The 21,960-nt window shown below is 36.6% G+C and overlaps 1 protein-coding gene across 3 annotated transcripts; it reads right to left on the bottom strand.

The window, feature by feature from the left end:
- Nucleotides 1–5,715: 5,715 nt before the first annotated feature.
- On the bottom strand, nucleotides 5,716–21,567 carry LOC107808173 (WAT1-related protein At4g19185). 3 transcript variants are annotated; one of them, XR_012709315.1, is made up of 8 exons: nucleotides 20,825–21,567; nucleotides 10,686–10,748; nucleotides 10,448–10,564; nucleotides 8,484–8,769; nucleotides 7,581–7,736; nucleotides 6,396–6,547; nucleotides 6,171–6,326; nucleotides 5,797–6,084 (listed from the first exon to the last, which is right to left on the bottom strand). XR_012709315.1 is itself a non-coding variant. In XM_075252809.1 (7 exons), exons 1-7 carry the CDS (start codon nucleotides 21,022–21,024, stop codon nucleotides 5,901–5,903), a joined length of 1,158 nt encoding a protein of 385 aa, XP_075108910.1. In that variant the 5' UTR covers nucleotides 21,025–21,567; the 3' UTR covers nucleotides 5,716–5,900. The 3 variants fall into 3 exon arrangements, 2 of the variants coding, with proteins under 2 accessions (XP_075108910.1, XP_075108913.1); XM_075252809.1 differs by lacking the exon at nucleotides 6,171–6,326 and having other exon boundaries at nucleotides 5,716–6,084; XM_075252812.1 differs by lacking the exons at nucleotides 6,171–6,326; nucleotides 10,448–10,564; nucleotides 10,686–10,748 and having other exon boundaries at nucleotides 5,722–6,084; nucleotides 20,825–21,427.
- Between the last annotated feature and the right edge of the window lie 393 nt (nucleotides 21,568–21,960).

Here is a 21,960-nt window from a genome sequence, read left to right as displayed (position 1 = left end):
GTTTAGTAGTTGCATATGAATATAGAAACCCAATTAATGCAACGTTTAATTCTCGGGTAGGTGGTGAGGATGATGATGAAATGCTTACTACTCAAGATTGGACGAATGTTAAAATTCTTTTAGATTTTTTAGAACATTTTCAAATTGCTACAAATGCATTTTCTGGGCAATATTATCCTACTATTTCAAACTGTTTAGTCTATATTGCAGCACTATCTGATTTGTTTGTTGAATTTGGTGAGGGTGGGGACATTTATGAACTTGCTATAAATGAAATGAAACAAAAGTTTAAAAAATATTTTTTTCTTATCCCTCCTATTTATGGTGTTGCTGCAATGTTAAATCCTACAATAAAATTGGGAGGTCCTCATTTTTGGTATTCAAATATTTATAAGGCTTTAGATCTTTCAAATGAGGAAGTTGCTACACTTGCAGATGCAAAAGCCTCAATTAAAATTAATGCTCAAACAGTTTATAATGTTTATCAACTTGCCTTAGAGCATGTTAGGCCAACTATTCCAACCCCTACTTCGCCTAGCTCACAATCGTCTAAAAGAGCTGTGGGCTTAAAAGCTCTTAAATCTTGGACGGAGTTCAGGGGTTCTCAAGGTGATAATTATGATAAAACTTCACATCTAAATGAGCTTCAAGTTTATTTGTCTCAGGGACTTGAAAAGGAGAATCCAGACGGCTCTTTGATCTTTTGGAATGGTGGAAGGCAAGGGAAAAACATTTTCCGATTCTTGCAAGGATGGCTCGGAATATTTTATCAATTCAAGCTTCAACTGTTGCATCAGAGAGCGCTTTCAGTCAAGCAAGACTGCAAATAGGTGATCATAGAGCGTCTATGAGGGATAGCTTGGAAAAATCAGTACTGTTTAGAGATTGGATCCGCTCGGAAAGAAGAAACTTTGGAATTGCAAAATCACAACCGGCGATAGATGAAGCTTATGAAGAAATGATAGCGGAACTCGCGGAGGATTCGGCTTCGCCCGGAAGTGGTGATGAACAAGCTTTTTTTCCACCACCACCAACGCAACCTCCTCCGAACCTTGAAGGATTTATGAGATTTGTTAGAGATAATACATAGACTAATATGTAACTTGTATTTTGGCACATCTTCCTTAGTTTTTTTTTCCTTCTAATGGTGGTATTAGTACCTTGTTGTGCTCATTCCATTGGGGGAAGGAAGACTAAGAAAGATATGTTATTTTTGGTAATAAAAATTATAAGACATACCCTTGAATATCTTTTCGCAATATTTCTTTGTCTTTACGTGGAATTATTTATAAGCTACAATATATATATAACATACAATATATACTACAAGAAAATATATAAGTATTAATATATATACATAAGATACAATATATACTACAAAAAAATATATAAGAGAATATATATACATAACATACAATATATACTACAAGAAAATATATAAGTAATAAGTTATAATATATATACATAAGATACAATATATATACTACAAGAAAATATATAAGAGAATATATATACATAACATACAATATATACTACAAGAAAATATATAAGTAATAAGCTATAATATATATACATAAGATACAATATATATATACTACAAGAAAATATATAAGAGAATATATATACATAACATACAATATATACTACAAGAAAATATATAAGGGAATATATATATACATAACATACAATATATACTACAAGACAATATACAATGAAATATATATACATAACATTCTATACTAGTATACTATATATATATTGTATTGTATCACAACCAATGATATTGTATCACAACCTACCCCCAAATTCTATATATACTACAAAACAAGATTTTTCAAAATTCAAAATTCAAAATTCAAAAATCAAAATTCAAACAAGTTTTTTTTTCAATTTACAAAACTAACCTTCTCTACCACTATAAATACCCCCCCCCCTCCCTCTTCTTCATTTCAATACTCAATACTCATTTCTCATTCTAAATTTCTCTCAATCTCTCAATCTCCAATTTTCAAGACTTCAAGTCTCAATCTTAATTTTCAAGTTGCATCATGCCTCGTTCGGAAAGAGTGCGCTTATTTATTTCGTAGTACTATGAAGTGGTTGAAGAAAATGAAGAAGGCCAAAAATTAAAGTGCAAGAACTGTGGAAGAGTCTTAAATTTTAGTACTGTTCAAACCACAGACACTTTAAGGAGGCATATAAAGCATTGTGTTGAGGGTATTTATCCAAGAATTCGTCTTTAAGGTTTTTTCAACAATTTGTGTTATTTCAAAATTATTAGACGTATTTATGCTTCATGTTGTACTTTGTTATTAATTTATTATGCATGACAATTTAGTGTTTTACTATTGTTTTGTTATTTTTCTTTTTCGTCAAGCACTTTAATAATTAGATTTCTACATATATACTACATATATATTTTTAATATAGCCATGATACTACAAGAAATTGCCTTAAAAAAACCGCTAGGCCCGCGAAACCCACGAGCTTGGCCCGTTTAGCCCAGGACCATATGGGCTTAGGCCCATCATGGGCCGGTTCCACCCGTTGAGCCCACGAAGCCCGGGACCGCCAGAGCCAAGGCCCACGAAGCCCGACCTGTTTGGCCCACGAAGGCCCGGTCCCGGCCCAGAATACAGTCCTAATTTAGGGTATAAAGAGGGGAAAGGGTTAATGAGTCAATGTTCTGGGCCTTTAAAATGGACTAGGGATTTAAATCAAATGGGATGTTCCAAGCTGGCCAAGTCCGATTTTGAGCTACAAAATGGCCCTTTTGCCTTTCTTTGTTTTTTTTTTTTTGATTTTAAAATCCAATTAATTAAAGTCCTAAAATTAAAAATCCTAAATTATCCAAAAGTGTGAAATTAACGTAATTAGCTAATTATAAAAATTATAAACAACACTTAATTCTAAATTAAAAGAGATAAATCAATAAGCTAAAAATTAAAAGACAAAAATGTAAAAATGAGGTATTTTTTGTGATTTTCGAATTTCTATAAAACAAATAATTACCGGTTAATTCTAAAAATGTAAAAACACATTCTAAATGCAATGCATGATATTTTGGTATTTTTCATGATTTAAATAAAATAAACATGCATAGATAAATGCAAACAATTAACAAAAAAATGCTACAAAATCCACGAAATCGCAAACAATGGAAAAAAAATTTACTTTGTTTGAATTTATGGGAATAATTCATATAGGGCAAAAATCACGTGCTCACAGTTAGCATATCAATCTTTGATTGCTTCACTTGAGACGAACCTTCATGAGCATACTAGAGGGTATCCCATATAGATTTTGCATCTCTGCATGCTGAGATCCTGTTGTATTCATTTGGACCAATACCACATATCAGAATCTTCTTGGCTTTAACATTCTCTTGAACTCCTTTGACATCCTCTTCTAAATATTTTTCTCCTGGCTTTGGTCTAATGGGAATACCTTTGTCATTAACAAGCATAGGAATATTTGGTCCATTTTCAAAAATATCCCAAAGCTCCAGGTCTTCTCTTCCAAGAAATCACGCTTCATTTCCTTCCACCAACAGTAATATTTTTTATGAAACAGTGCTGGCTTGACAATTGATTATCCTTCTTGAGCATCTGGTGGTGCAGCCATTGTAGATTCTTTCAAGGTATTAGCCTCTTATGAAAGAACTTGTTCTGCTACCAATTGTTATTTTATGATACACCTAGATACAAGAAGGATGGTTGAATTGTGTCTTACCCAATTTTCACGATTTCGAAGAACCTGGTTCTTTGAAATATGCAAATAGACACAAATAGAAATAATTGCGAAAATTTAACCAACACAGAGATTTTTACGTGGAAAACCTTCTTGCTCAAGGGAAAAAAAACCATGATCTACCTAGTATGATTTTCCTCATAACTCAACTAAACTTCAAAGAATAGTTTTAGGTTACAACTCTATAACCAAAGGAACTAACTCAAGTACCCAAACCCCTACAATCAACTCAATTTTAGCAACCCCTTCCCAAACTAACTCTAGTGTAGGAAGCTAACAAAAACTCAAGGTTTCTGTATTAGCCTATTGATTACACTTCCCAAAAGTAAATAGGTTACATTTTAAAACACCTTGACTCAACCTAACAATTAAAGAACTTGAACAGCTATTCAAGAACTGGTTCTTCGGTCGATCAGCTTGAGTCTCCAGATGTATCTTCTTGTTGTAATTGCTATTGTCAGAAGTAATTCTATGTGATTTCTCTCAATAGCAGTAGTCTTGAACCGCTGCAAAAAGTCTCCTTTTATATTTACAAAGTTGGCTGAAACTCTTCTTCAATTATGCTCCAAAACCTAGAATATTTCGGTTAAGGAAAACCTCTCCTATTTAGATTTGGTTTCCTTATTTGCTTCCAACTCTACAACCTTCTCTTTCCACGCAAGTTTTTTCCTTAATTACAAAATCTTTTAGACCACGAACTCCTTCAGTTTACATATTCCTTTTAGGGAACAGGTAGGACTTTCAGAGGAATCCAACTTGTGCAAACATTCTGACATTCGGGTCTGAATAGCATTCTGCTTTTGGTCTGCTACGAACCTGCTTCATCTCTCATCTGCATCCAAGCTTAGTAGCAACCTAGAACACGAAACTTGGTTCTCTGCTCTGGTTTGTTAATCATCAAAATATAACTTACACAACTAAACAGTTAGCAAAAAGTGTTGAATATTTATGAATGTCAGTGGATCAAATTATCAGTGACTTAGGGTGTATTTGGTATAGAGGAAATTATTTTAGAGGAAAAATGACTTCCCTGGCAAAAATAGGGAAAACAAAGTTCGAAACTCCCCAACCATGTTTTCAACCCTCCCACGTCCTCATTCCCTCACCCCACCCACCTTGCCACCTCCACAAACTGGACCAACCCTCTGCCGCCCTACCTTCCGGCAAATCCAACATCCCACCCTACCCCCACACACCACCACCCCATCCACCACTCCTCAACCTCGGCCACCATCCTTACCCCCTATCACCCAAATGTCACACCTTCCCCGATCCCCACCCCCAACCACATCGACCCAAACCCACATACCAACTCCAACATCAAACCCCGACCTTCCCATTTCCTCCCTCGACTCCGACCTCGGTTCGACCCTGACCCTCGACACATGACTGACCCCGACCCTTCGACCTCTCCACCCTCGGCTCCCGACCATGCACCTACCCACCCCGTCAACCATAGTATTTGCTCTTGGAATAATATTTTTTGCTTACTAGTCAGATACTAGAAGATCACTTATTTTCCAGGAAAATATTTTCCATAGAAAACATGTTCCTTCATGCCAAACACAAAAACATGTTCCTTCATGCCAAACACCCCCTTAGATTGATATTTTGAGTCTATTTTACTATGCAACAGCCTATCACAGCCAGCAACTATATGTTTTACTTATTTGTTTTGTTTAATTTCAGGAAGATATCTTTTCAGACCAATGAGAAGGCCTAACTCAGATTGATATGTGAAACTATCATGTTTTGGTGCGTAAAGTTCCAGCGGAACAATAATCACCTCTTACATGATGTTGGCTTCCATACTTCCTAGTCCCATTGAAGATATTAAGTATGGCCTGTGTATTGCATTGATTCACGACAAAAATTTGTAGAAAAATAAAACTCAAAGATGTTTTAGTAGAATTTGGTGATTTGAGTAGAAAGTAAAAATAAACTAAAATTGTTGGCAAAGAAATACGACCGAAAGCTGAGAAGAATATGTAGATTTTTTACTTCTGCAGGAAGAGTTTTTTTGTGGAAATTAAAGGGAAAAAAAACTTGATAAAGCACTACATATTATCATTTTTTTAAGCAGTGAACTGCACTACAAGTTATCATGAAGGAGATAAGAAAAGGACATACAAATGATATCTTAGCACTATCTAATCAGTGGTCTTTGATATTGAGGAAGAAGGAACAGAGAAAATGTGTCCTATCTGATATGGAATTAGGGGATCCGTCATCCGAGGAGTGTGAGGAACAGTTCCCATCGCTGGCTGCCTCTCTCTGTAAGATGCCCAAGTTACTAAATAAAGCCCAGCTATAATGAGAAGTCCTCCTAAAATGCTGCAATCACAAAGCGGGGGGGTATATCTTCAGACTTGAGGCTAACGACGAACAACTAGAAATGGACTATAAGGAAAAGATCATACGAGCGGCACAAATGTTCAGCAAGTGGAATATTGCATAGTTTCACAAGAAAAAATCTCCCAAAAAAAAGCAAGTCAATAAAGGAAACATGGCAATTTTCCAGCAGGAGAATTTCGCAGCACCCTCACACCATTTTGGTCCTCATTGTGCCAAAACGACTATAAAACAAAGAAATGAGAACATAAGACAGATATAAAAGTGGATATTCAATATATCAGAGCACTAACCTTCCCAGATAAATAGGGCTCCCGAGAAAAATGCTAGATAGAATTGCTGAAGCAGCAGGTTGAAGCGGATTGTATAAAGCAACTAAAGCAGGGCCAAGAATCTTATTGCACCATGTCATAAGTCCATAGTTCAGGGCTGATGCAACAATTCCCTGAAAAACACTAACCATTGTGAAGATACTATTTTCATTTCACCCAACTAGAAACATTGTCGGTCTACATATTAACCATATGGCATGAGATGCTATAGACAGATGAATGAGAATCCACTATGCAACATTAAAAATTATATTTAATAAATGATGCATTGACGATTGCAAAATGAAAGAGCAACGCAGGGGAAGGAAGTATGAAGAGCATTGATGTGTCAACTGCTTAGGTACATGTTAAATCATCTTGGTACTGGTGATCGGCTAGAAACAGTGTTTTTAAAAGTGAAAAAAAGCAAATAAGCAACAAGGTCCATGGGGCTTGAAGCAAAAAGTGAGAAGTGAAGCGCATAATTTACGAGAAATTTCAAAATATCAAACATCTATGAATTTAATAAAATGAAAACTAAATTGCAATTAAAATATCAAATTTAGTATCCAACATACAATAATCCTGATATTAATTAAGGACTCAAAGTTGAGATTCAAAGAAGGGACTGATCCTTGTTGGAGTCACTTTGTGCACTATTATTTGAAGCACAAATTTCTCTAAAGCGTATGGCTTCACCCCTGAAGCGATAAATCCTCGTTTCGCGTCACTCATCGCTTTTAAGTGACAAAGCGATGACTTCCAATGATACTGGCTAGAATACCTCAAGGCGCCCCATTTTACTGTGAATGTGAAAGGAAGATCAACGAAGTGGGTTAAGAACCTTGAGGTCTCAAGTTCAAATCCCACTGGAGGCAAAAAACACTAGGTAGTAATTTATTCACATCTGTCCAAGCCTTGTTGGACAGAGTTACCTAGTACTTGTTGCTGGTAGGAGGTAGCAGGTATCCCGTAGAATTAGTCGAGGTGCGTGCAAGCTGGCCCGGACACTTCGGTTATCAAAAAAATATGCTCATAATAAGAAGTTCCATTTAAACAGAAAGTGTATAAAAGGGTCTTCCGTACTCCCATAATTAGCATATTTCGTATCTTATAAAAAGAAGCACTGCAAGTCAGACATGAAGAGGATACTAAAGAGAATCTTACAGCATAGCACACAGCGAAAACTTCAGATTTTGTCAAATACCAGTCTGTTGATCCATTGGTCATAAAGAATGATGTCCCTATCATCAATAGAACGCCAAAAAAGTATGAATATGCTGTCAATGATAAGCCTGCAGGGTATTTTGCCAAAAGTGGAGCCTGCAAAAATTTCATAAGCCACTCAACTCTGCATACATTTCATAGCAGTACAAACACATACACCGACAAACTCAAGGATTTTCCAGAACGTTTCAAGCTAGCCCAAGATGTTACTGGGTTGTTGTTGTTGTTGTTTAATCAGTCTTTTAAAACATTGATTCTGTTAACTGGAATTGGTATCTGGCTATTGTTCAATAAAGTCATCTTTCTAAATCAATTATAAAAGGTGTCCAACATAAGCCAGATGGATGCAAATTAATCTACTTCAGATGAATAGCAATTGATAGATAAAAGTTCACAAGAGAAGAAAACAACTACGAGAAAGATATCATGAATCTGAAAGTGATAACTTTTAACATGGAAATGGTAAAGTGATAACTTTTACGTAGCAATATTTTTTTTTTCAAAGACTGTACATTAAACTTTTTTATCAGGCTTTAATCAATTGTAAACATTCACCAATTTAAAAAAATTTTTCAAAGACCCCCTGCAAATGCTAATGCATCACAGGCCACTCAACCAAAGCATGCCAAAATCACCTTCATTAGCATGTTATTAGAGAAGGAGGTCCATCGTGAAAGATCCTATATACAATGGAAGATTGGGGGTTAACTTTTTCAACCGATGCCTAGAGACACATATTTTATATATGTGCATAGCCTTTCAGTTTAATCATTGGGAACGGCCTCTGCTATTTATTCCAATCAAGTAGATCTGAATTAGCAATTGAAATGATTATCTAGTTACCTGAATAGCTAAGTATGCTGCCATGCACATACAGTTTCCTATTAAGCATAAGACGCCGAGGTGCCAATTATCAAATCCCAGCTCCAGAAAACTAGACATTGGCCATCCAGCAGGCTCGGGTTGACCCTTAGCACTTATCTCAATGTGGGCTGTGAAGTCTGATGTGCCATCTCCAAATACCACTGGACCACGGAATACAGCCATTAAAATCGCCCCAGAAACACAAACAATGGTACCTCCAACCTTTCCCTGACCTTCGACAGTAAGAAGCTTCACTGTTTCTGTACTGCATAAATAACACATACAAATAATGTTGAGCAGGTCAACAGCTGCAACAGATAAGTTATGTGACAATACCAGAAATGCACGAATTGAAGACAAATAACAGGTAAAGAAAGGAAGCCATTATATGGACAAGAAACTGAGACTAGAAAAGGAACGAACCCACTACCACCAGCCAAGGCTTTATGGCTTCCATTTGGGAACTTGCTGTTTTAGATAATAGAAAGATCAATGTTCCAAGTAAATAGCACCAATAGAAATACAGAAGGTTACTTCATTAGCACCCTCCTATGACATATGAAATGTAAAAGCCACTGATGCATAGTTGTTCTTCTCATAGTACCCCAAAATGATAAGTAGTTGCTTATTTAAGTTTCTTCAAGGAGAACGTAATTAATTTATACAGAGCTAGCTTCTTTGTTTTTAAAGCAGCTAAGGCAGTAGGGTTCAGCATTCCCTTTCAACAAAATTATCTAGACCATTCCCTATCGGAGATTCTGAAGTCTCTAACATCCAATCCTCACTAAACATTTATACATAATCAAAATGCTCCTGAACTATAAGACATTTAACTTCATCGCCATATATTTGTGATATAATCAAGCAATGAATGGAGCAGAACGATGTCGTTTTGGGGCTATGCCTTTGCTGACCATTACTCCAATGGAGCTTGCTTGAGGATTCAATCCTCTTTAGTAAATTAGATGCTTTCTTTGATTCCATAATTGAACGTATTTGGTTCCTTTTACCATATGACATATTAAAATCAAGTTTGTCTCTAATTCAAATCTTCTTCTACTCCTATCTATTTTTATCTTGTGTCTGTGTTTGCTTCAAGCTATCACTTCTCTATGTCTCATCTATATTGTGCCATTTTTTATCCTCTCGGCAGGAGTGTTTCTGCAATTTACTTAGAAGGTCCAACTCTCCAAGATAGTGACTGAGATTTATCTCGGTGTTGCATGTATCAATTTGGAGGATAAAGATTCTCGAATTGACTGTAATTATTCTCATTCTATGCACAAAAATAAAGTACTTGTGAATTGTGATTGCTCCAAGCCTCCAATTTAAAGCAACAAAACAATTTTGGTATTAAGAATACAACATCTGGACCATCAAGGAAGCCTATATTAGCTGGATTTTTTGGAGAGTTGACAAAGCCATCAAAAGAATATGGAGAATGATCCCAGCAGTCATATTTTGGATTGTTTGGAAGGAAAGAAATGGCAGATGTTTTGATGGAATATCAACTCCAACACATTCCCTAAAAGCTAGATGTTTAGTTAGTTTGTTCAGTTGGAACTTTCTTTCCCCTGTTAATAGCGTTGACACTTTTTGGGATTTTGTTAGCTCCCTGGTTCTAGCATAGGCACTCTTGAGCTTACAATGTTTTTTGTCTTTTGTACGGGAGCTAACATAATTTCTGTTCTTGTAATTTGGCATCTTCCAGATGTCCTTTCAATGATATTATCTTACTTCATCAAAAAAAAAAGAATACAACATCTGATACTTGATAGCACTATGATCTTTCACATCTCACAAAGTTAAGAAACACAACATAACTTATCAAAAAAGGTTTAAGCAACACAAGATTCCCTCAACACCTAGGACATGCAAGAATTCTGAGTGATGGAAACAAAGAAACAAAATAGAGAGATGAAGGAAGGTTGATGTCTACTGACCCCATGAGCACAGCAAATATGAACGTAAAGACTGGTATTGCAGGTTGCAAAGCAGCAGCATAAGTCGGATTCGTGTAGCCAAGACCAACAAGGAACAAAAGTTGGTTACCAAAAATACTGTCTCAGTGCCAAAAGAGAAAAAGGGCTTCTTCAGGAATAGGCTTTAATTGAGTGTAACAAAACTAAGGAAATTAACAAAACAAATCCAAATATACACGCTTAGCACATCAAAACTTACCCAGTTAAACCTAGAATGAAGAATGACAGTAGAAGCCATTTATTCAGAGGAGGCCTCGACCTCCTATACATAGAGAAACATAACACGTAAATTTGTTAGTGATGCTATTATAATTGCAGATATCATAACTAACCTTTTGAAAGAGCTTATACAAAAGAACATGTGTGTGTGTGTCTATGTATATAACACAAAGGATATCTGATGAAAGAATGAGAGGAAAAATTTGTTATGTTTGTCAAGCGAACTGCCATACAGTGATGTAGTAACAGACTGAAAACATATAACATACTATAAAAAGCAGGACCCTCAGTTTGAACTACTATACCCGCTTGTCAATAGTAATGCTCTTTCATTTTTTGGGCAAACCCAACCCACACATCATCATTAGAACGCTAGACATTCGATTCTAATGGTATCTAATTAGCCTAACTATTAGTCTGTTACGAGGTTTCACACTCAAATCTCCAATTGGAGAACATAAAAAAAAAATAATTTTTGGTCTTTGCTTCAATTATTGTGGACTAACAAGTAGTTAATAAAACAAATATTTCAATCAACCACCTACTCATAAAACAATTGGGGTCGTCTATATGAACCCTCTGTGTCCATTTCACTCTATTCGAGCCCATTTCCTTCCAATACTGGAAAACAATTTGATTCTTCAAAAAGGAAATAAGGATTCTCTAAAACTACAGGTTCTCTAAATGTCCTATTTATTCCTATATTGACAGTAACATAAAATAATTAACAAACCAAAAGAATTCTTGGCAAACATTCCATTGATTCCACTAAAATGTCTATTCTTTACGGTAACAGCAATAGCTAAGCCTTGATTTCAAATAGTTGGTTTCACCTATTATGTTCTATCCTTAGTAAAATTCCATTGATTCCACGAAAATGTCTATTCTTTACGGTAATTTCGTGTGCTTTAGGTCTACATTGTCCCATTTTAGAACATTCAATTATTATAGCATGAGTGTTGCACCTACTAGTATGTTTCGACTTTCGAGGTCTATGGTCAAGAAAACCTTCTCTCAAGATGTAGCTACTTTCAAACTTTGTCTAATGTGGTCATTTCTAATCTTGTCCAATTTATATGACCACACTTATATCTCAACATCTATATTTCTGCCACATAAATCATGGATATTTAGGCCTTAGAGATTCAAACTTGCATTTTACATTATTCAGCCCCTTGCTATCGCATAACATTCTTCTAAAACTCCTCCATTTCCACCCTCGTACTTCAATTTTATGCATCACATCTTCATCTATCATGTCATTCTCTTGAGAAACTAAACCTTCTTATATAAATTGTCTGCATTTAGACACCCTAATGCCATCGAATCTTACTTCACTTCATTCTTCCCGGAGTGTTAAATCTACAGTCATATTATGCCTTACTATTACTAAATCCTAAAACTCTTATTCCCTAGAGTGCTTCTCCTTGACTTAATAACTTTTGGTTGACTCGTATTAAATTCGTCAATTAACAAAATATCATCTGCAGATAGTACATATCATGAAACTTCATCTTGGATATAATTGGTAACTCAACTAGGTTAGCAAGTAGGACATCAATGCAAATCCCCGATGTAACCCATAGTTATGGCCTTATAGGAAGAGTTATTAGTATCTCCTACTATTTACACTTGTGACTACTCCCTCGTCCCTCGTACATGTCCATTGTGGATTTATATATTTGATATGCAGTCCTTTCCTTTCTTCACAAGTATCCACCAAGGATGTTCTTTTAACAAAGTAAAGGGAACCCACTAAGGACTTTTCTTAGTAATCTATCATATATTTTCTCTAGGTCAATAAATGTCATGAGGAGATCCTTCTTCCTCTCCCTATACTTCATTCATCTCTTCAGGAAAGAAATAGTTTCTATTAATTAGATCCAATAAGCATAAATTCAACTGGTTCTGTTAATTGTTATATAGTCACTAAGTCTATGATCTAACATCTTTTTCCAATGTTCCATTACATTACTCATAAGTTTAATACCATGATACTTCGAACAACTTTGAATATAATCTATGTGTGTATATGTATGTGCTTGTGTAGGCATCCTCTCAATCCTTCATAATATTGAATAGTTTGATCAGTCATATTGCTCCAACCTCTTCAAAGTTCCAAACCTCTATAAGGATACAATATGCACCACAGAATTTTCTAACCCTTGCGATTTGTATTGAGCAATTGATGCCATCTCCTTTCAAACTTACTTGGATCGTGCTTAATTGTATATAGGGTGAAAAGTAGCATAGAAGGGCAGAAAACAAATTAACAGTAACCACTTGATGTACTTTCAAGGTTTTGCACCTCTCAAGTACAAAGAAGAGAGAAAAACAAAAGCACCCCGCTAAAGTTTTTCACAAAACTAGCGAAAGCGTTCTTCAAACTCACGTTAGAAGAATGTAAGATGGAAAGAAACCTCACCCACACGTTCCCCAATCCCGCAAGATTGCAAGAAGAATTGAATAAAGGAAGAACAATGAAATATAAAATAAATCACGTTTTTGAAGCAATAGCTTAGAAAAACTAATCACCAATGTTTATTTTCAGCATATTAAGCCCTTTAAATAGGCCTTACAATGAGTAAAATTGGTAAGGTTAAGGAAAACTAATCCTAATTAGACTAGAATAAGAATAAGGCTAAGAAAACCTATCCTAACTAAAATAGGAAAAAGAATTCTAGTAGGAATGGGATACCAACTAACAATCCTAGTTTGACTAGAACTACAAATATAACCCTACTAAAACAAAAATTAAATTCCTAGGAAACAAGAAATAAGAAATCCCAATCTTTAAGGAAAAGAAATCCTAATCTTGAATGGATTCTTAGACTTCTTCAATTTCTTGAAATTCTTGGGCCTCAATTGGACTAAGGCTAATTAGTGTAAGCATTTTAAATTCATGGCCCAATTCTCTAAATCCATTGGCACCTTCATGAGCCCAACAAGCCTCCATTGTTGTAGAAAACATGGCCTCTATATGTTCATCAGAACTACCCACATGTCCCATCCACTCGAGTCATCAGAAAAGTAGGGAGCAAGATCTGCTACATTAAAGATAGGTGATATTTCAAAGTCATTGGGAAGCTCCAAGCGATAAGCATTATTACCAATCTTTTGCAGTACCTTAAAAGGTCCATCAGCTCGCTTCTGTAATTTCGAAAACTTGCGGTTGGGAAATCTCTCATTGCTCAAATGAACCCAAACTAGGTCGCCTTCCTTGAACACCACATGTTTCCTACGTGTATCAGCCTTTTCTTTATATTTAGCATTTTGCTTCTCGATATGTGCCCAAACTTTCTCATGTAGTTTCTTAAGTTGCTTTACTCGATTAGCAGCATCTCCACTAAAAGAATGAGTAACCAGAAGAGGGGAAAGATCAAGCGGTCCAAGAGGATTCTTACCATAAACAACTTCGAATGGACTCCTTCCCGTAGTGCGGTTGGTTGACTTGTTGAAGGCAAATTCAGCAGTAGGAAGTAACGATTCCCACTCTTTGAGATTCTTCTTTATTAACCCACGAAGCAAAGCACCTAAACTTCGATTGACAACTTCGGTTTGCCCATCAGTTTGGGGATGATGAGAAGTGCTAGGTGTTAGCTTAGTACCAAGTTTAGCCCATAAAGTCCTCCAAAAATGGCCTAGGAACTTCGAATCCCTATCTGAAACAATAGTTCTGGGAATTCCGTGCAATTTTACAATATGATCAAAGAAGAGATCGGCAATATTTGTTGCATCCGAAGTCTTATTGCAAGGAATAAAGTGAGCCATCTTCGATAATCGATCGACAACCACGAAGATGGAATCCTTACCTCTTTGAGTCCTCGGAAGGCCCAACACAAAGTCCATGCTAATATCTTCCCAAGGTTGAGTAGGAATTGGCAAAGGAGTGTAAAGACCCGAATTGCTTTTGTGCATTTTTGCCTTTATGCAAGTTTCATATCTTGCAACCAATTCTTTATAACGTACTCTATTTTTTTTGACAAATAAGCTAGGAGTCGTTGACGTTTTCCCAAAATTTTCTTCAAACCTCTCTGAGATAAATAGTCTTTTTTGTGCAATTCTAAATGTGAAGTAAGTCTCCGTATCTTATTGGTGAAATTGAATACTTGAAATTCAACAGATCCTCTCTTTTCTTCTTGAGAAATAACTGAAATGACAGAATTTTTTACCATAAAAGAATTTCCCCTTTCTTTATTTTACAGATATGGATTTTATCGAATTTTATCGATCAGTAATAATAATGCCAGTAATTTGAACGTGGTAGCTTATTGACATCCCGAACCATCTTAGGCCAATAGAAGTTTTCTTGAACTAGACGTAGAGTCTTTGCTTGCCCAAAGTGGCCAGCTAACCCTCCCTCATGGGACTCACGGATTATAAATTCACGCAAACTTCCTTGTGGAACACAAAGCTGCTTACCATGATAAAGATAGCTATCCCTAAGCACAAACATACGCTGAGGACCCTCCCAGCATTGACCCCAAATAGCTCCAAAGTCTGGATCTGTTGCATATAATTCCTTTATGTGTTCGAAATCCGTAATAGTGTTTTGCATGGCGGAAACAAAACAAGGCTCGCGACTTAATGCATCAGCTACTTGATTGACCTTCCCAGCCTTGTGTTTAATAACAAAGTGAAATGCTTGCAAAAATTCTACCCACTTAGCATGCCTAATGTTGAGTTTTTGTTGGCTATTCACATACTTCAAGGCCTCATGATCAGAATAAAGCACAAATTCTCGAGGTAAAAGATAGTGATTCCAATGAGATAGAGCTCTGACGATGGCGTAGAACTCCTTGTCATAAGTAGAATACTTTAACTTGCATCATTCAGCTTCTCACTAAAATAAGCAATAGGTCTACCTTCTTGACCAAGAACAGCTCCAATCCCAACTCCGGAAGCATCACATTCAACTTCAAAGATTACATCGAAGTTGGGCAAAGCAAGCACAGGTGCTTGAGTCATCTTTGTCTTAATCATTTCAAAACTCTTTTGAGCAGCATCCGTCCATTTAAACGAGTTTCCCTTCAAACACTCGGTAATAGGAGCAACAAGAGAGCTAAAATTCTTTATAAAACGTCGATAGAAAGAAACCATACCATGAAAGCTGCGAATCTCAGTTAAGCTTTTTGGAATAGGCCAGTTAGCAATAGCTTCAATCTTTCCCGAGTCGGCATGAATTCCTTCACTAGAGACAATATAACCGAGAAAAGAGATTTGCTCGGAAAAGAACTTGCACTTCTTCAGGTTGGCATAAAGTGTTTGCTCTCTTAAAACTTCAAAAATCGTCCTCAAGTGCTTCAAATGTTGTTGATCATCCTTGCTATAAATAAGTATATCATCAAAATAAACAACAACAAATTTTCCCATGTATGACTGAAAAATTTGGGTCATGAGCCTCATAAATGTGCTAGGAGCGTTAGATAGACCAAATGGCATAACGAGCCATTCATACAACCCCTTGCCAGTCTTGAATGCAGTCTTCCATTCATCACCCTCTTTCATTCGAATTTGGTGGTAACCGCTCTTCAAATCAATTTTAGAAAATATCTTGGCCCCATGTAATTGATCAAAAAGATCATCAAGCCTAGGAATAGGAAATCTATATTTGATGGTGATCTTGTTAATAGCACGACTATCAACACACATGCGCCAAGATCCATCTTTCTTAGGAACAAGCAAGGCAGGTACAGCACAAGGACTTAAACTTTCCCTTATTAGTCCACAATCTAGTAGTTCCTCGACTTGTCGTTGAAGTGCCTCTTGCTGTGTTGGATTCATTCGATATGCTGATTTATTAGGAAGTGGTGCACCTGGAATTAAATCAATTTGATGTTGTATTGACCTCATTGGTGGTAAGGAAGAAGGTGTAGTATCAGAAACAATATCATGAAACTCATCCAATATTGCTTGAAGTCGTGGGTCATTGACTTCTAATGACTCTTTCTTGGTGATAGATTCCACCTCCTTAGGTACTACAATAAGCACTTCCTCTCCTTCCTTCAAGTGTTCTTCTACCTTAGCTCTTGTAATGTATGTCTCCTTCATTTTAGGATTTGACTTTAAATCTTCAGGGTTCATTGGGAGCAATTTGATCTTCTTTCCATCCTTGACGAAAGAGTAAGTGTTCTTGAAGCCATCATGAATTGCCCTTCTGCCATATTCCCATGGTCTCCCAAGCAGTAAGTGGCAAGCATCCATAGGCATTACATCACACCAGACCTTATCTTGATAATTCTTGCCAATAGAGAAAGGAATAAGGCATCGTTTATTAACTTGTGCATTCCTTCCTTCATCCAACCACCTCATGCGGTATGGCTTCTGCAATGGCTGTCTCAAACCCCAATTTGTTAACCATTTCTTCAGAAACTACATTAGTGAAACTACATTAGTGCAACTTCCTGGATCAATGATGAGTGTACAAACCTTTCCCTTAGATGTACAACGTGTATGAAAAATATTGTGTCGCAACCATGGTTCTTCCTTGCTAGAATCTGAATGAAGAACGCGTTGGATCATAAGGTATTCTCCATCATCTCCATATTCAGCTACTTCTTCCAAGTTTTCATCATGTTGCTCTTCATTATAACCTTCTTCATCAGTTGCTCCTTCAAGGATGGAGAATGCCTTTTTGTTAGGACAATCAGCTAGTATATGCCCAAGTCCTCCACATTTATGGCATCTTTTTTTAAAAATTGCTTCTGAAGTCATTGGCTTCCCTTCAACTTTCTGGACACATGGTTTCGTTGTAGACGATTGTGGCTTTGTAGAGCTCAAACTAGCACTCCCATGGTTGAAAATGTTAGGCCTTTTTATGGTAGTTGATGAAAACGTGGCTTTGGCTTCCTTCTGTTGTGTCTCTACGACCTTGGCTAGTTTGACAACATCTCCAAAGGTCCAATGGGGCTGTAATCGTATCACATTCGCAATAGGCTTATTTAATCCAGCCAAATATCGAGCAATTAGGCGGGCTGGTTTTTCTTTAATGTCGCTCTTGAGCCTAAGATATTCAAATTCTCTTGTGTACTCGTCCACGGATAAAGCTCCTTGTCTAAAAGAATGAAACTTCAAGTAAGAATCTTCTTCATATGTCTCTTGCAAGAATTGTTTGTGCAATTCTCGTTTCATTCTCTCCCAAGTGCGAATTCGTGTTTTTCCTTCAAGCTCTCGCTCTTTTTTGAGGTTTTCCCACCATAGCGATGCATAACCTCTAAGTTTTATAGCAACAAGTTTGACCTTCTTCTCATCAGAGTATTCTTTAGAATCAAAAACACGCTCAATAGTTATAAGCCAATCAATAAATTCATCGCCTTGAGATTTGCCATCATACTCCGGAATCTCAAGCTTAATATCATCACGTTGATACCTCTCTCGATTATTATTGTGTGGCCTTCTCTGAAATCTCCTTCTATCATGTTGATACTGAACTTCATCAAAGTCGTACTCTTCACTACCTTGATTATCGGAATATTCCAAATCTGAGTTTTTATCATAGTGAGCATGGCGCCTCAGTATTTTCATGCCTTGGTCAGCTATAACTTCTTCCGCTTGCTCAATATGTCCTGCTCTCCGCGGTTGAATTGGTGGATCTCGAAGTGGAAGACGTCGCGGTAGCACTGGTATGTTGTGTCTTGGTGGCGGTGGAGGTTGTAGGCGTTGTGGAAGATTTGGTGGCTGATTTTGAACCGCTAAACCTTTAACCAATCTAGTCAAATTCTGCATTGATTTCCTTAAGTCATCTAGTTGCACTTTAATTTCTTCGTTGTCTCGTTCAAGGGCTGTAATTCTTGATCTTTCATTCTCAAGTTGTTCATCAAGTGAAGAGGATCCCGAGCTTGTTATTTGCTTGTCTAGCGACATGATGAACAAGATAACAATTTAAAAATTCGGACTTGGAACTTGAGCTCTGATACCAAATTGATGTACTTTCAAGGTTTTGCACCTCTCAAGTACAAAGAAGAGAGAAAAACAAAAGCACCCCGCTAAAGTTTTTCACAAAACTAGCGAAAGCGTTCTTCAAACTCACGTTAGAAGAATGTAAGATGGAAAGAAACCTCACCCACACGTTCTCCAATCCCGCAAGATTGCAAGAAGAATTGAATAAAAGAAGAACAATGAAATATAAAATAAATCACGTTTTTGAAGCAATAGCTTAGAAAAACTAATCACCAATGTTTATTTTCAGCATATTAAGCCCTTTAAATAGGCCTTACAATGAGTAAAATTGGTAAGGTTAAGGAAAACTAATCCTAATTAGACTAGAATAAGAATAAGGCTAAGAAAACCTATCCTAACTAAAATAGGAAAAAGAATTCTAGTAGGAATGGGATACCAACTAACAATCCTAGTTTGACTAGAACTACAAATATAACCCTACTAAAACAAAAATTAAATTCCTAGGAAACAAGAAATAAGAAATTCCAATCTTTAAGGAAAAGAAATCCTAATCTTGATTGGATTCTTAGACTTCTTCAATTTCTTGAAATTCTTGGGCCTCAATTGGACTAAGGCTAATTAGTGTAAGCATTTTAAATTCATGGCCCAATTCTCTAAATCCATTGGCACCTTCATGAGCCCAACAAGCCTCCATTATTGTAGAAAACATGGCCTCTATATGTTCATCACCACTTTAGCCAAGGTTGACTAACCAAACTTCAACAGCAAAAAAATAGTTATTGTCCAATAAAAAAAATAGCTCTTACCACAAATCTTCAAGATGCTGTGTGGCATTATTTTGGGTGGAACTTGCAGGGGGCAGTTCATAACTATCTCATAAACACACAATAGCCGATATTGCAGCATCAAGTAGTTTCATCAGGTCCAGACTATTGCAGCATCGCACTTAAAATGGAATCGTAATGTGTTTTTAGACCTCCAACCCTCTTCCTCAGTCCCATATTTTTCTGTTATTACCTCCATCCAGAAAAGTGTGCTCCTTAATCCCGAACCTCCATATCCACTTTCCTAATAAAGCATGGTGGAAACAAGGCAAATTTTCACCCCAAGGCCTCCCCATCTCTTTGGGGGGCGTGATGATCTCCCAACTTACTAAATGGAACTTCCTATCCCCATTTGTTGAGTCCCATATGAACTTCCAATGGAGTCTTTCCAATTCTCCAGTAAGCTAGCTGGTGCCCCTGGTATTAAAAGAGTATGTGAGAGTGCTAAAAAGTGTGCTTTTAATTAACACTTCCTTCCACCTTTTGAAAAGTATATGTTCTACCAACCAGCTACTTTCCATGTTGCTTGGTCTTTATCGGAAGCATCCAACAGTAAGCCAAGGTAAACTACTTCCACATTGGATTCCAAAAAGAAGCCAATGAAGACTTGGCAAATTGATTCTGATGGTGGTGCTGAGACAGGTTCGAATGTCATGAAAGTAGGGGTTTGTGTTAATGTTGGTATTCTCCCTGACATTGTATGCTAGAGGGTGCCTATTTCATGTTGTTTGACCACCCAAAAAAAAAGACTTAAAAAAAAAAAAGAATCCTACACAGAGGAGCAATTAAGTTATCACTATCGAATATTTTCCGAGTTGTGTTTTGGGTAAGCTTATAAGCATCATTTGGCTTATCTAAGCATTTGGTAAACGTTAGTTTAATCAAGATTTTACTGCTTTATCCTTGATATTCCTTTTAATTCTCAAATACCCAAAACAAAATCCTTAACTGCCTCCCCAATCCACATACATCATTCCTCTTTTTCACAAAGATCTACCAAATTTATAATTTTTTTGAGACGTTGAAGGGTATTTGAGCAATTTTAACAAAAGAATAGCTTATCAGCACCTTTTTTACCAAACATATCAATTGTTTGTTATCAGTTTTAGTATTCCTATCCAAATACCCCAACTGCTAAAAGTGCTTATCAACATTTAATACTCATCAGCTATTTACAACAAGCTAACCCAAACGGGCTTGAGCCAGTAATTCGCTCACAATTCACAAAAATCCATGCATTATATTTACATCAGTTCAATTATTTATCTACAAAGAGGCTGAATGTAACTAGATCTATGCTTACTGTTTGCAAACAAGAGAGAGTACACTACTTGGATGGCAGAATTAAGAGAAACAATGAAAAGGGGACATAGGGAAAGAGATAAAAGGAACTAACTTTTCACGGAAATAGGCGAATGGGGCAAGAAGAGAAATAGCAAGAAGGTCCCGATACAAACAGAAGACAATTTCATTCATGCCCACATTTAGAGCCACCTTTGTAATCACATGGTACCCAGCATTGAACAGTTGTACCATAGCCATTGTACCATGGGCTTTCCATATCTCAGCCCCATTTCCTACTGCAACTGCTGCCATTTTGTTCCTCTCATCCACTCCACAGTCACCCACCCCCACCCCCCATATATTTAGTCACCAAAACGTAATATTGGGTAGGTGGTGATGGGGTAGGTGTATCTTAACTATAAAGACTAAAAGAATACGGCAATAGGACAAAAGGAGAGAACTTGTTGCAGGAACTTCACGTTGTTCTACTGAGTTTGTCTTTTGGTCACAAAACACTGAGGAAGCTTATGGACCAAATTTTTGGAATATCTTTCAACCAATTTGAGGTTTAAGCTTTCTCACATACACATATGTGTGTGTTTTCTCCTTATGTGTCACTTGTCTAGCATGGGTCCAGAACTATATGGGATAAGCCATATTTTTCTTCTTGTTGGGAGAACAAGCAATACAAACCACGGCTCGGGTGTTTCATACTGAAAAATCACACCAAATAGAAAATCGAACCAAACTTATTTGATAAATCAAATTTTCTTTTGGTTTTATATGATTTTGGTATTAGATTTGAAAGGATAAAAGGATAAATTTATCCTGGACTATGCAATATGGTGTATATGTGTACTCCATTAATAGTGGAGTTAATCGTGCCCTTGTCATTACAAAAGTGCATTATATTTGCCTTTATTGACTAACAGAATTGATTAGTACAATTTGTTGTCACGTGTCCAAATTTAATAACGGAAAAAATGGCCAAATTTACCCATAAATTATGCGAAATGGTCTATATATGTTGTGAATTCTCATGTTTTATATGTACATCAAACAATTTAATTGTCTACCTAAAAAGAATCTTCGACGAGTTCTTCATTATATTTAAGTCTTATCCACCATAGACGAGCTGTACCAAAGCCATTGCAGCATGGGCTTTCCGTATCTCACCTCCATTTCCTACTGTCATCTTGTTCATTTCATCCACACTACACCTACCCACCCCTTATATGAATAGAGTCA

Source organism: Nicotiana tabacum, chromosome 1, assembly GCF_000715075.1.
Source record: "Nicotiana tabacum cultivar K326 chromosome 1, ASM71507v2, whole genome shotgun sequence".
In the NCBI taxonomy this organism is placed as follows: domain Eukaryota; kingdom Viridiplantae; phylum Streptophyta; class Magnoliopsida; order Solanales; family Solanaceae; genus Nicotiana; species Nicotiana tabacum.
The sequence above is the reverse complement of the archived record's forward strand: the minus strand, read 5'-3'. Positions and strand labels throughout refer to the sequence as shown.